We start from the raw sequence: 14,331 nt of genomic DNA on the forward strand, positions 1-14,331 counted from the left end.
AGAATCATATGGTGAATTTGGATAGTGTGCAGTACTTTAGGATCATATGGTGAGTCTGGATAGCAGTACTTTTGAATCATATGGTGAGTCTGGATAGTGTGCAGTACTTTAGAATCATATGGTGAATTAGGATGGTGGGCAGTACTTTTGAATCATATGGTGAGCCTGGATAGTCATGGGCAGTACTTTAGAATCATATGGTGAATTAGGATAGTGAGCAGTAGGTTGTTTTACGCATCATGGTCACTGCTTCTTCACACTGTCTACCCTCTGCTGGGGAGCATGAGTCGCCCAGGCATCTAAGGCACCATAATTTGCTGTGGAGAGTTGTGTTCTTTAAGCATGCTAGGGTTTGAAAACCAGTTCACGCGGAGTATGTTTCTAGGTTTGTCAGCACCATACACATGCTTGTGGGTTTCACCAAAGTGGTAAACATTTGAGACCTGCATCACTTCTACCCTGCCTTTGCTGAAACATAAAACCAAGATTGTGTTTGCAGGTAATACAAGAAAACAGAGTGTTGAGCATATAAGAGGGGACCGAACCCGCCTACGCAAACACCCGCCGACACACCACACACAGCCCGATGCCAGTGCCTAGAGTCAAAGCAGGTCTCTCGACAAGAACTCTCCGATAACTACAGTAACTCTCTCTAACACCACTCTCTAACAGCAAAGTGGTATATTCGTTCTAAGACACAAATTCTGACAGGACCATAAGTTATAGATCAGAAGCCTACATTATAAGAGGAAGTTGTACCGACTGGGCTAGGTGAGAGAACCAGTGTAGTGCGAGGTTAAAGTATTGGAACGTTATGCCGATACACTGGACCTTTTGTGTCAACAGGTGGGATGTAACTGGAATATGGTATAAGCAGCATTATAGGGTAGTATCTGCCCATTGTCGGAGGACAACTACCCATGTATTACATAGAAACAAGCTGGGAGACGCCAGAGGCATTGAGGACGTCTGCAGAGTCTGAAATATTGGCAATTCTATTTTCATCACTTATACAAAACCCAGAATTATATAGTCACAAAATACTTGTGAAATGTACTGGCTACTCTTCCCTTCCTATCCTGAACTCGTTTATCGAGCGACAACATAGGATTGAATATATCCCTTGCAATGTACTGATGTAGGTGAAGATGGTTGCTACGTCACCGTGTCACGGATGTAGGTTACGATGACGGATTTAACAGAGAGCCAGAATAGAAAGACCCTGCTCTTCCAGGCTGTAATTGAGTATTGTAAACCTATAGAAAGTGTGTTCTGTGTTGTGATTGGCTAATTTGGGTCACATGACCAAATGTCAAAGGGTGAAAATATGATTTGCATTCCCTGAAGCAAGCGACCGAATCACTGTGTAGGAATACATAATTACACAACTGTGATAGCTCGCTGAGTTAAAGAGTGTGACAGTTCTTTTGCAAATTGAAATACAAAATTAACATTCATAACAAAGATTTTGATTTTCTCTATTCATGGGAATTATTAAGATTTTAAAATTTTAATTAAAAAAAAATTATAATGAAATAATTATCAAAATCACAATCACCATAGCAACAACAGAACGTTCGATGTTGACGCCTCACAACCGAGTTAGTACGAGGTTCTAAAGAGTGCGCATGTTTTTTTCTAAATAAAACAATAGGTTTACAATATCGATAAATACTATGTGTGTGTCACACACATAGTATTTTCTAAATGCTCCCTGTCCAAGCTGCACAAGGTAATCTTAGCGCTCTGAATATCATAGCTGCCATATTTACAAATCTTAGCGCTAAGATCACTTTGTCCCAGTGGATGCCCGTATATATGTAGCTTTGTCACCGTCACCGTCCTGTAAGAGAGGTTTCCTTAATAACAGGGTCTGTACTTACAGGGTAGGAACTATCATGGATTATCGCTTGACTCCCAAAGATTCGTTAGAAGAGAGATGTAAAAGAAATTGTTCCATTGCGTGTAAATATTTTGTCATGGAGAGTTCCCCAGAGAGGCCCTTGTATATTGTTGTCTATGTTCACACACAACTGATGTATATAAGTAGATATAGACGTAATGTAAATACATGCTGGACCCTGGTCCTCCAGCCTGTGTTGTGTGAGGGTAGTCGGCTACACCAATGTCAGGCCTCAAGTCTCGGCTTGTTCAATGTCATCTTTGTACTAAGACAATCAATCTTCCCCTACTTTAACACAGACTTACGGTTGTTTTCCTACTGAGATTGCTTGTTGAACTGTGCCCTGGGTCTTAGCGTTTCGCAACGTCCGTGTTACGGTATGGAAGTTGTGACGGTTGACATTAAGATTCCTTTGTGGAACACGACCCAGGAAGCTATAGTATAGAAGCCAGGTTTTATGATCTTTGACTTTAAGAGATTGTACGTCCAGTCCTTTGACACAAACCTATGATAGTTATACCACTAAGATTACTTTTTTGACAGCTCTCTGGGTCTTAGCACTTCGCCTGTCATAAGTCTGTGTTAATGTAAGGGAGTTTTGCCGTTGACATGCTAAGATTGGACCACTGAGACAGTACTTTGTTGACAGCTCTCTGGGTATTTGCTTTTTGCTGTCATAAGTACGTGTTGAAAGTTACAATCTTTGTGTAAGATCACTTTCTGTGAGTTGAAGCCATCTGACACCAGACTCTATCACAAGTAGAGACTTCAGATCCAGATGTTGATCTGTTTATCAGAAGCACTTGTCCATCCTTGAAAATGAAGGTTGTCACGTAGCTCAGTAGGTCATGTGTGTCCATGTCTCGCATAGATCTGGGTTCTAATCCTGCAGCAGGGCAACATGTCTGGTGCCCCGGAGGTGTGCTGGATCTCAGAGGCTGAGAAGGTCTGAATCCCTGCCCAATCTCATCCCCCCAGGATGCTGACCCTCACACAATACAGGACTGTATGGGGACCGTTGTGCCCTCAGATAACACTGTCTCACCTTCCATTCCACAAGTGAAGCTTTTTCAATACAATAATGTTTGTGACTTGGTTAAAACTGTCCAAAAACAACATCCGAGCCTCCTTCCACAAAGCGATCTTAGTGCTAAGGCAATCTCATAATTTAACATAGACTTATGATTATCGTAGCGCTAAGATCGCTTTGTGGAACGGGGCCCAGGTCCACATAGTGTTGTAGATATAATTTTGTTCTAATTGATGAAGACTTAGTATGTTGTTTTTATTCTTCCCTTTGAATCAGCTATAATAAGGTTCGGTGGGTTAGTCTAGTGGTTAAAGTGTTCGCTCTTCACGCTGAAGACCCGGGTTCGGATCCCCATGGGTATATTGTGTGAAGCCCATTGGTGGTGTCCCCCTGCCGTAATATTGCTGGAATATTGCTAAAAGCAGCGTTAAACCATACTCACCCACTCACTTGAATCAGCTATACTCACAGGAGCCATTAATCAGAGATAGTTTCTTCGAAATTAAATCAATGTTATTCCCTAGTCTAAACAGTTTTTACATTTGCCTTGTTCCTTGCAAATGAGATACACACCTAATATAAAAAGGGCATGAGTTCACTAGTTGTCTAAGCTAAAGAGTTGTGTCCCTTAGCCATGCCAGGAGTTGATGATCGTTAAACATTATGCTGACATGTGATTAGAACACAGCAGTCATGTACTGGAGAAGCTTCATTTGCGCAAGTATTGGAGTTGTGACACAAACCTAAATGTACACTAACACAAATCTGTGATGAATATTGTGAATATGTCAAATGTACAGTTTTAGTTGAAATCACTTGTCCATGTATATAACACTCCATAATCATGTTTACATATGACCAAAAACATAACTATATTATTTCATTTGGTTTCCTGATGTTGATTCAGTGGCTGCTTAAGTCATTAGTCCTCCTTGTATGCACTCTACATTGATGTTTCTCCACATTATACAGAACAGCTGCATATCTTAATGTATTTCAAAATACTTCCATACACAAATAGGGGCGGTCGGGTAGCCTAGTGGTTAAAGCGTTCGCTCGTCAACCCGAAGACCCGGGTTCGATTCCCGACATGGGTACAATGTGTAAAGCCCATTTCTGGTGTGCCCCGCCGTGATATTGCTGGAATATTGCTAAAAGCGGCGTAAAACCATACTCACTCACTCACTCATAATCATGTTTACATATGACTAAAAACATAACTATATTATTTCATTTGGTTTCCTGATGTTGATTCAGTGGCTGCTTAAGTCATTAGTCCTCCTTGTATGCACTCTACATTGATGTTTCTCCACATTATACAGAACAGCTGCATATCTTAATGTATTTCAAAATATTCCCATATACAAATAGGGGCGGTCGGGTAGCCTAGTGGTTAAAGCGTTCGCTCGTCACCCCGAAGACCCGGGTTCCATTTCCAACATGGGTACAATGTGTTAAGCCCATTTCTGCTGACCTGCCGTGATATTGCTGGAATATTGCTAAAAGCGGCGTTAAGCCATACTTACTCACTCCATGCACAAATGGATGTCAAGGATCTCTGTTCTAGTGAGGGGTTTTAATTACTAATAACTATTAATTTACTACCCTATGTAAGTGGAACATCATTGTCTTCTAAATACGAGGGGAGGTGGGATAGCCTCATGGTTAAAGCGTCGGCTTGTCACGCTGAAGATCCAGGTTTGATTCCCGACATGGGTACAATGTGTGAAGCCCATTTCTGGTGTACCCCCTGCCGTGATATTGCTGGAATATTGCTAAAAGTGGCTTAAAACCATACTCACTCACTCTTCTAAATACAAGTTTTGTATAAAAGACATTGCTTTCTTTTTTAAAAAGCAGAAATTTGTATTTTGTAGATCCTCATTCTCATCTAAAAATGTGTGGTACAGGCTACGTGAGTGTGTTGGTGACACCACCCTAAACACAGGTCATTGGGCTTTTAAGTTTAAATCCTCATACAGTGAAACCTCTTTAATCCGGACACCACTGTTCCAATTTTAATTCTATAATTTCCAAATCACTGAATGATTGTTACAATCATTCAGTGATTTGGAAATTATAGAATTAAAATTGGAACAGTGGTGTCCGGATTAAAGAGGTTTCACTGTAGCAGGGTTTCCAGATTATGAAGGTTTTATGAAGATGGGATCACCTGTATCTTTTATACATCCAAATATTACAACGACTTACACAGTATATGGCATCATGTATTCTCTTGTGCTGGTAAACACCTGTTTTTGTTTGTAATTCTGCATGGGAGATAGTGCCACGTGACTTTCACAGCAACTGTAAGAATGTTTTGGTGGGTTGAAACACAACCAGCCAGTTGCACCTTATACAGTGGAACCTGTCTAAACTGAATACGTGGGACAGAAAGTTTAGGCTGGTTTAGACAGAGGTCGGATTACTGAGATTGAAACACGATAAAATTGTGAAGTTGAGTTGAGGTTGAAACAAACTATTCATTGCAGATGGAAATTGAGCTCCATACATGTGGTCCAGTTTTGACAGGTTTCACTGTACTAATAACGGCTGATAGGATTTTCACATCACATTTTTAGTCGGCCAGGAGTCGAGGCTGGGAATATCAACCTGCATGTTGGAGAAACCGTGCAGGATGTAATGCCATGTTTTTATAAAGATGTTTGTGTAGCTCTTGGATATGCAGAGCAGTACTAACACATTGGATCATCAATAACTTACCAGTGAGAGAAACTGTATCACATCCATTTACCATATTCGCCCTAATAAGCCCCCCTGACAACTTCTAGCAAGGGTGGATCCAACAATTTTAAAACTGATGGGTCCAGATTATCAAAATCCTCTCAGATAATTTTACTGTCTACAGCATACTACATTTGGTTTTCAAAGAGGGGGGGACCTCCTGGATCTGCCTATGTCCAGGCAAATCTATACGGAATCTTCATAAGCTAAATGACCAGAATACATATGACCAGTCAGTCCTTTTTTTCATGTGTATAGTACAGATACATTTTTTTCACAGAAAACATCAGTGCTGAATGGGTATATTAATGCCTTGTAACTATTTTCTAAAATGTTTCAGTTGAATCAATTTATTAACCAAGTTTGTTTACTTATTTTACGAGCGGTGTATGGTTTTGTTAATTTTCGAAGCAGACAGGTCCCTTTTCACAAAGCTATTGTGGCGCTAAGACGATTGTAATCCTCAAACATTAACAGACATAGACATATGACTTTCGTATTGCTGATGTCGCTTTGTGGAACGGGCCCCAGGGTATTTATTATTGTGAATATGGTAGTTGGTCATGCTCAAATAGTTCTGTATCATTTTAGTGGGTGCTTCTGACGAGTGAATAGCTGTATCAATTCTTCTTCCTTGGTAATGCTGAAATGTGTTATTATTCAGCGCTTTGTTCATAGGCTTAGTGAGGATAGTCAGAATTCTAGTTCCTGTGATAATATCGGATTCTTAACACTGCAAGTATTTGATTTTGTGAATCTCGAGGCAAATTGGTGTCTCGGTGTATAGATTATATATCTCTGATAATCAGAAAGTCTCATCTTGTACACTGTAAAACTATATGAGACAACATGTATATTTATCGGTTTATGAAGTATTGATGTGTAAGCTTCAAATCTATTATTTTTCGTATGAGAAAAGTCATTTTGTGATCTGTATGCTTAATCATTAATGTGGAACATTAGTAAAATATTGCAATCTTGCACCATTTCCGTGTTACGTTAAACCATGAGTCTCAGCTTTTTTTGTGAAAATTTCAACTGCAATTTAAATGTGTATTTTTATAGAACATTGTGACTATGTTTTACATTGTGTGTGATACATAACGTCATTTGCCATACTGAAAATATTCACAAGCAACCAATCGACATTTATGAATTAACGTGTCCTGTTCAGGCTTACTCTAAAACGTTCATGTACTTGTACTGTAACGCCAACCACAAGTTTAACATGGTCGTAGTTTCCCATTACCCTTGGTATAGAAATGTTACTTAACATTACAACAGAGTCCTTGATTGCTACGCAAAATGTTCTGTTATTGGTACAATGTGTGAAGCCCATTTCTGGTGTCCCCCGCCGTGATATTGCTGAAATATTGCTAAAAGCGGTGTAAAATCATACTCACTCACCCCAAATGGTTCTAAAATTGTGAAGTTTATGTTTTCACGGACATAACCAGCTGCTCAAGGCATTACCTTCTTGCACGAATGGCCACAGAAGCCAGGGTTGACCTTGAGACAAATTCACCCCTGAGTTGAGACTACAATGCTGTTTAAAATTAAGTACCCTTAACTGGCACATCAAATACTTGGTTGTGATCATGTTTGTACACTAGTCAAAACTAACATCCAATAAGTGTTGCAAAGGGTTTTTTGCACGATATTGTGGGATGTTTAAACAGAAGAGTATTTCATAATCAATTCACTAAGATTGAATGATTTGCTCAGATTTTGCAGAGTTAAAATTTTTGCTCCATGAAACAATCATTTCTGTAATAATACTTTTGACAGTTTCCATGTCAGGGGTGTCTTCTAATTGGCCATTTTACTGTTAGCTTGCTGTGCAAGTTCTTCATACTGATAGGGGCGGTCAGGTAGCCTGGTGGTTAAAGTGTTTGCTCGTCACGCCGAAAACCCGGGTTTGATTCCTGACATGGGTACAATGTGTGAAGTCCATTTCTGGTGTCCCCAGCCGAGATATTGCTGGAATATTGCTAAAAGCGGTGTAAAACCATACTCACTCACTCGCTCTTCATACTGATAAGATGAGGTTCAGTCTTGTAACCCCCACAAAAAATTCAAATGTTTTGTCTGTAAAATGTTATTTCTCCAACACAATATGTTACCATTATGTGGCATGGTGTCGTGGTTATCAGTTGTGTATATGAAGGATAATAGCTTCTATTTTGATATGTTGACAGTAAACAATGCCTGTTCTGAAGGTTGTGCAAGGTTTGTGCCCATTAAATCAATATCCGGTCATAGCTTCTTTCACTGCTACTGTGTAAGCTACTGTCCATAAGGTATATGGCTGGTCCAAGGTGTCACAATGCATTGTGCAGAGTTGCATCCCTTGGCTGCACCAGGATGTACTGGTCATGTCTCTGTCAGTACAATGCACATGCTCCTGGGTTTCGACAAAGTGGTAAAATACATACCCCGCATCACTTCTTGCTTTTTTCTCGTGATAGGACTGAAAGTGTTCAAAGCAGCCATAAATGCAACTCACACACTCCTTTAGCCAGACTGCTGTGAATGGATAAGCCACACCAGGTATGGGCATTGTTTACTGAATGTGGGAATTTAATTGACTTGTGGCTTCTTGTAATGTATTATGTTTGTTATGGTGAGATAATGGGAAGAAACAGAAATTTATTATCAAGATAAGGACATTTCCATTGTAGATCATTGGTTGAGGTGACAGACATCTGGTGTTAGACCAGCACACAATAACTTCACTTTGTACAGTACTGTAGCATATATGGATGCACTAGAATAGAAGAAATCAAAATTATTTTGAACTTTTGAACAGTACAAGCTCAACTATATATATCCTATGCATTAACATTCAACATCTTGGTTGTGAAGAACAATCTAAAGCTGTTTTGACAGCCCCCTCCCCAAATAATGTGGCATATTAGCAATATGTATTATACAGCAAGGCTTCAGATCTTAAATCCAAGATGGCCGACTGAAAGCCATTTTGAAATCTGTCCACGTCCAACTGTGGTATTCAGCCTTATTTTCATTTAGGTCCTATGACTTATGTATGATGTAAATAAGAAATGTATAATAGAGAAATTAAGTTCTTATCTGTAAAATATAACCATCATGTGTTTATGCTACTGTATCTAAACAGTACACCACTGATATAAAAATGACAAAAAAGGAATATTTTTTGGCTTCAAATTGAAAAAAAATAGTCGAAGGCCAGAATTTGTTGTGACCCGAATTTTCAAAATGAGTCGTTACATTCTGGACTCAGAGCGAATGTTTTGATGGAAAATTGTAAGGGTTGGCCTCACAAGTGTCCCGGAATCTTTTCTGCCTCCCTGGAAAATATATGTATGTAAATTAGTTTGAATATTGTTGGAGGAGAAAAGATTCAGGATGTATACAGACCACATGTACATTTAGTTTGAATCGTTACTTTTTCAACTCGCGCAATTGTTTGACTTTTTTATTGCCAAAATAACAAAAAATAAAACAGACCCATTTTCCTAAAAACTGAATATCTTGCTTCAAGAGAGTAAAAAAACATGCTCCATAAGCAATTATCATTTCCTTATAAAAGTATTACTGTAACTTTTGAGACCACCCCTGAGCGTTGAGATGATTGTTTGCCTAGAGAGGCGCCTGTAAGCTATAATTGTGTATGTGTGCAATCACTGTATGAATGTGAGAATCTCCAGTAATGATGTTGACTTGTTTGTTAAATAAACTAAATGATTAACAGCGACTTGAGTTATGTTTTGAAAAGTGACCTCTGCACGATTGCCCGTGGACACTTATAGGGTCCCACGGATAAGGTTAGCCAATGTAGGCTTGTCAACTGTCTCGCAAGACCGCTCACGACTGTGCAGTCATTGAGGAGGTTAATGTAATGCATGTAAGAAAACAACACTGGGTGGTCACCATGGGTGGTGTCTGGTCCAGACTCCATTATTTACAGACCGCTGTCATATAGCTGGAATAGTGCTGAGTGCAGCTTTAAACAACCAACCAACCATCCATCGGTGGATCCAGAATTGATATAAGAGAGGTCCAAAATATCAAAATCCTCTTTAAATTTTACTGCCTACAACATTTATTAGGGGTTGGGGTGGGGCAGTGTACCTTTGAGGGCAGAAGGCAGAAGCAGCTTTCTTGGGTCAACACAATGTCAGGATGCAAACCTCTTTGGTATCGGCTAAAGTGTGATCAGCAGGGTATGGAATCGATAACTGACGTTTGGATCAGCTACCCAGGGCAGGTGGTCCACCAGCGGTCCACCAGCGTTCCACCACACAGCGGGAGACGTCATCACTTCATGATTACCACCACACTCAGAAATGACCTGCGGAACGCCTGTGGCTCAATCATGATTTGTGGTGGGATCAGTAGCATTGGAAAAACCGATCTCCGTGTCCTACAGCGGCACTGTGACAGGTGTGTGCTACAGGGATGGTATTCTGCATGAGATCGCGAGACGTATGCTGTTGCTGTCAGACCGAATTTCATCGTCATGGACGGTCAAGCGCGACCTCATTGTTTCAGGGTCGTTTAAAATTGACTGGCCTAATGCAAACCTTACGGTCCCTTTCAGACAATGTTAAGCATAATGATATAGATGTTTTACTTCAACTTCTTCAGTGAGGTGCATGACAATATATCTTTATACATTAAAGTGACTGTTTCGCCAGCTCTCCGTCGGGCTCCGATGACAGCACTTGGAGCCGTATAACTAATGTAAACAAGAGATAAAAACGCAAATGGAACGTTTTTCACATTTTAGCATATTTTCTCAATGAAAATTGACCAGTCTATGACATGTTTTCTAGACGTGTGGACTCGTCAAAATTAAAACGAAAAACATGCAATATCTTGAATCCTGATTCTTAAGATGAGACGAATTTTCACTATGCTGACCGCATGGAATTCTGGATAGGAGATATGCCCTGTCCAAACGGCATCTATAGGAACTCGGCAATGTTCTTACTGAAGAGTGGAACAATCTTCCCTTGGCCACCATACAGACACTAAGGGGGCATGAGATGACGGTGCCACTCTGTTATCCGAGAGCTGGGTTATTTTGGACAATGAATATGTTTTCGTGATTTTTTTGACGTTTCAGTTGTGGTCAAGTACTCTCATTTTGACTGATTATTGCTCACGTTTGTTGGCATTGTGTGATACCGACACCCTTTCGTTGGGCCCCATCTGTTGGTGACAATTAAAACTCACCTACTCATGTGTTAAAACGTATATATATGCGCCGATACTATAAAAAACGACCAATTACCTAAAACAAATGGATTTTAATGAATACTAATGTTCCATACTTATGTGTATGACATGGTATCCCGGAAGTCGTAAAAGTATCAACTTTGACAGGCCACTCAATATTCAAATAGTATACTCATGAAACTTTTATCCATGATTAGGTGAGGTGAAATGGGGTTAAACGTCGCGTCCAAGATTATTGCACTTACAAAGCGACGTACGTGCGTGCGTGCGTGCACTAGTCCGGCCTGATGCCGATTTATAGTGCTAGCCCACTGCGATAACATGAATACCACACTCAGACACAGTATACTGACTCCGAACCGACTAGTCCTTGTGTTAGCCCCTCAATGCCGAACGCCAGACAGGGTAACAACAAGTACCATCTTGTAACGTCTTTTGGTTTGACGCGGCCGGATATTAAACCCCGGACCTTCCGCTCTCTGGACGGACGCTCTACCACTAGACCACGGAGACGGCCCTATCCATGATTAGAATTACGTATTTCTTGAAAATAAATACTAACATGTAACATAAACCCCTTTATTATAAAGATACATTGAATAAATACCAACATAATATCAACCGACCCGTGAAGATCCGGGGTAGAATAGATCTTCAGCAACCCATGCTTGCCGTAACAGGCGACTACGCTTGTCGTAGTAGGCGACTAACGGGATCGGGTGGTCAGGCTCGCTGACTTGGTTGATGCATGTCATCGTATCCCAAGTGCGTGGATCGATGCTCATGACATTAATCATATGCCGTCATATAGCTGGAATATTGCTGTAGAATATTGCTGATATCGGCGTTAAACAACCAACCAACCAACCAATAATATCAACCTTAGGTTTTGATCGTAACTTAAGGCAGTGTTCGAAATACCTGCCTGCCCGACCGTCCGAGACGGGTTAATTTCCACTCGGGCTGCCAGATTTTCAAATCCCCCTGCCCGACGGTCGGGTTATATTTCATATGTAAAAATATTCTAAATATTTCCCGATGATAAGCATTATTTACATGATGTATTCTAGGATATTAAATACAAATCTGACCTAAAAAGTGTTTGCTATTTCTTTTCTTGCATTACTTCATGTTCAATGAATTCGATTTAAAGTTTTAATTAAATTATCCTGAGAAACATATGATTATAGTGGGCAGGCAGGTTTTGGCCAGGGCTGGCAAGTAATTCAGCTAGCCAGTCCTGTGGTCTGGCTGAAAATGTTGGGAGTTTCATACCCTGCTTAAGGTTAACCTTAGTCCAGGTTGCGTGGAACAGTATGCTAACCTTAACTAAGGCTTAGGTTGAAATCTCAGAACTGACGATCACCTTAGTCCCAAGGTTATTTTGTTGAACGGGCCCTTAAATAACAATAAAGAATAGTGCAACGGAGAAACAAGCTTTAAACTTTGAGATCACTTAGGAAGATACAAGCCACAGGGAGGATATTTTTACCTCGCTTCATTATCGGCCATAATAACAGTGCCATGATCACAGCGGTGTTATCCGGAGGCCGCCGTGTGCGACAACGTCTAGACCCCAGACGCAGCTGCAGTTGTTGAGGATGCAATTAGCCCTGTCATTGCACCACTTCGTGTCTGTAACTGCCATAGCAGCTGCCGCCATGGAACTGTCACAGTACAGAGTCCAGGGTTCCACCACCAAATGGACATCTACTGTTTGTTTGTTTGTTGTTTAACACCGCTCTCGGCAATATTCCAGCTATATGGGGGCGGCCGGGTAGCCTAGTGGTTAAAGCGTTCGCTCGTTACGCCGAGGACGCGAGTTCGATTCCCGACATGGTTACAATGTGTGAAGCCAATTTCTGGTGTCCCCCGCCGTGATATTGCTGGAATATTGCTAAAAGCGGCGTAAACCATACTCACTCGCCCACTCACTCCAGCTATATGACAGCGGTCTGTAAATAATCGAGTCTGGATCAGACAATCCAGTGATTGACATCATTGGCATCGATCCACACAATTGGGACACAAAGACATGGCCGACAACCAAGTCAGCGAGCCTGACCACCCGATCCCGTTAGTCACCTCTTACGACAAGCATAGTCGCTTCTTATCCCAAGCATGGGTTGCTGAAGACCTACATTCTACCCCGGATCTAGACCGCCTCCGGAGAGCGGAAGGTCCGGGGTTCGATCCCCGGCCGCGTCATACCAAAAGACGTTAAAAGATGGCACTTGTTGTTACCCTGTCTGGCGCTCGGCATTAAGGGGCTAAAACAAGGACTGGTCGGCTCGGAGTCAGTATACTGTGTCTGAGTGGGGTATTCATGTTAAACTGCGGCATGGTATCTCAGTGAGCTAGCACTATAAATCGGCATCAGTCCGGACTAGTACAAGCAGCCACACACACACATACACGTGCATACACGTCGCTATATAAGTGCAATAATCTTGGACGCGACGTTAAACCCAATTTCACCTCACCTCACCTACCCCGGATCTTCTCGGGTCGGGCATCTACTACGAGAAGAGCTTCCTACCTTTGTTTGAATTGGTCATAACAATGTTAGAAGACAAATAACGCAGCGTCATTATTACAGGGTCACCTCGGTATGTTTCGGTTTTTTTGTTTAACGCCGCACTCGGCAATATTCCAGCTATATGCCAGCGGTCTGTTCATTATCGAGTCTGGACATTATGAGCATCGATCTAAGCAATTGGGATACGATGACATGCAACAACCAAGTCAGCGAGCCTGACCACCCGATCCCGTTTGTCGCCTCTTAAAAGCATGGGTTGCTGACGACCTATTCTACCCCGGACCTTCACGGGTCCACCTAGGTATGTAATGTGAAGCCATCACGCGTCAAGGTCTGGGTACGTTGACAATGTGATTAACAGCTGAACATGTTTATGCCATTGTCACACTGATTAGATTCGTTTACGAAACTGGAAAATGGACAACGCCTATTAAAGACAAAGAAAATGTGAAATTGGGTTTAACGTCGCGTTCAAGATTATTGCACTTATTAAGCCGCGTGCATGCACGTCGAGTGTGCGTGGCTGCTTGTACTACTCCAAGGAGACCACCAAAGGAAATGTCAAACTGCAAATCAAGGTAAATCTTCAAAATACGAAAACTAAATTTGAGTACAGGACTTCCTACATAATTTCATTTGTAAAAACATTTTTGGGGATGTATTTGGTTGGAACATGCCTGCCAATAGCCCGATTCATTGCTCCAGACACAATATGGCCTCCGATCCACTGGTTTCTGTAACTAAACGGACAAGCAGGCTGTGGCACGTTAACCATCAGCTAAGCTGATATTACACCCAAAGCACACTCTCTGCGGGAGCGGCAAGAAAGCTTAAGACGACCAGTTAATTTGACCCGAGTAGGATGGTAATTTTAGAATCTAATTAAAGGCT

At 41.2% G+C, this 14,331-nt stretch overlaps 1 protein-coding gene across 1 annotated transcript in view; it reads left to right on the forward strand.

The window, feature by feature from the left end:
- LOC124136574 (attractin-like protein 1) overlaps window positions 1-9,414 on the forward strand; it is a 55,813-nt gene extending 46,399 nt beyond the window's left edge. Inside the window, exon 28 of the mRNA XM_046502530.2 lies at window positions 500-9,414. Within this exon, the coding sequence (XP_046358486.2) occupies window positions 500-600 (101 nt within the window). The 3' untranslated portion in view covers window positions 601-9,414. The remainder of the gene's footprint in view (window positions 1-499) is intronic.
- The last annotated feature ends 4,917 nt before the right edge of the window (window positions 9,415-14,331 follow it).

The sequence above is a fragment of the Haliotis rufescens genome, unplaced genomic scaffold, assembly GCF_023055435.1.
Source record: "Haliotis rufescens isolate VD_foot unplaced genomic scaffold, xgHalRufe1.0.p SCAF_12, whole genome shotgun sequence".
Lineage (NCBI taxonomy): Eukaryota > Metazoa > Mollusca > Gastropoda > Lepetellida > Haliotidae > Haliotis > Haliotis rufescens.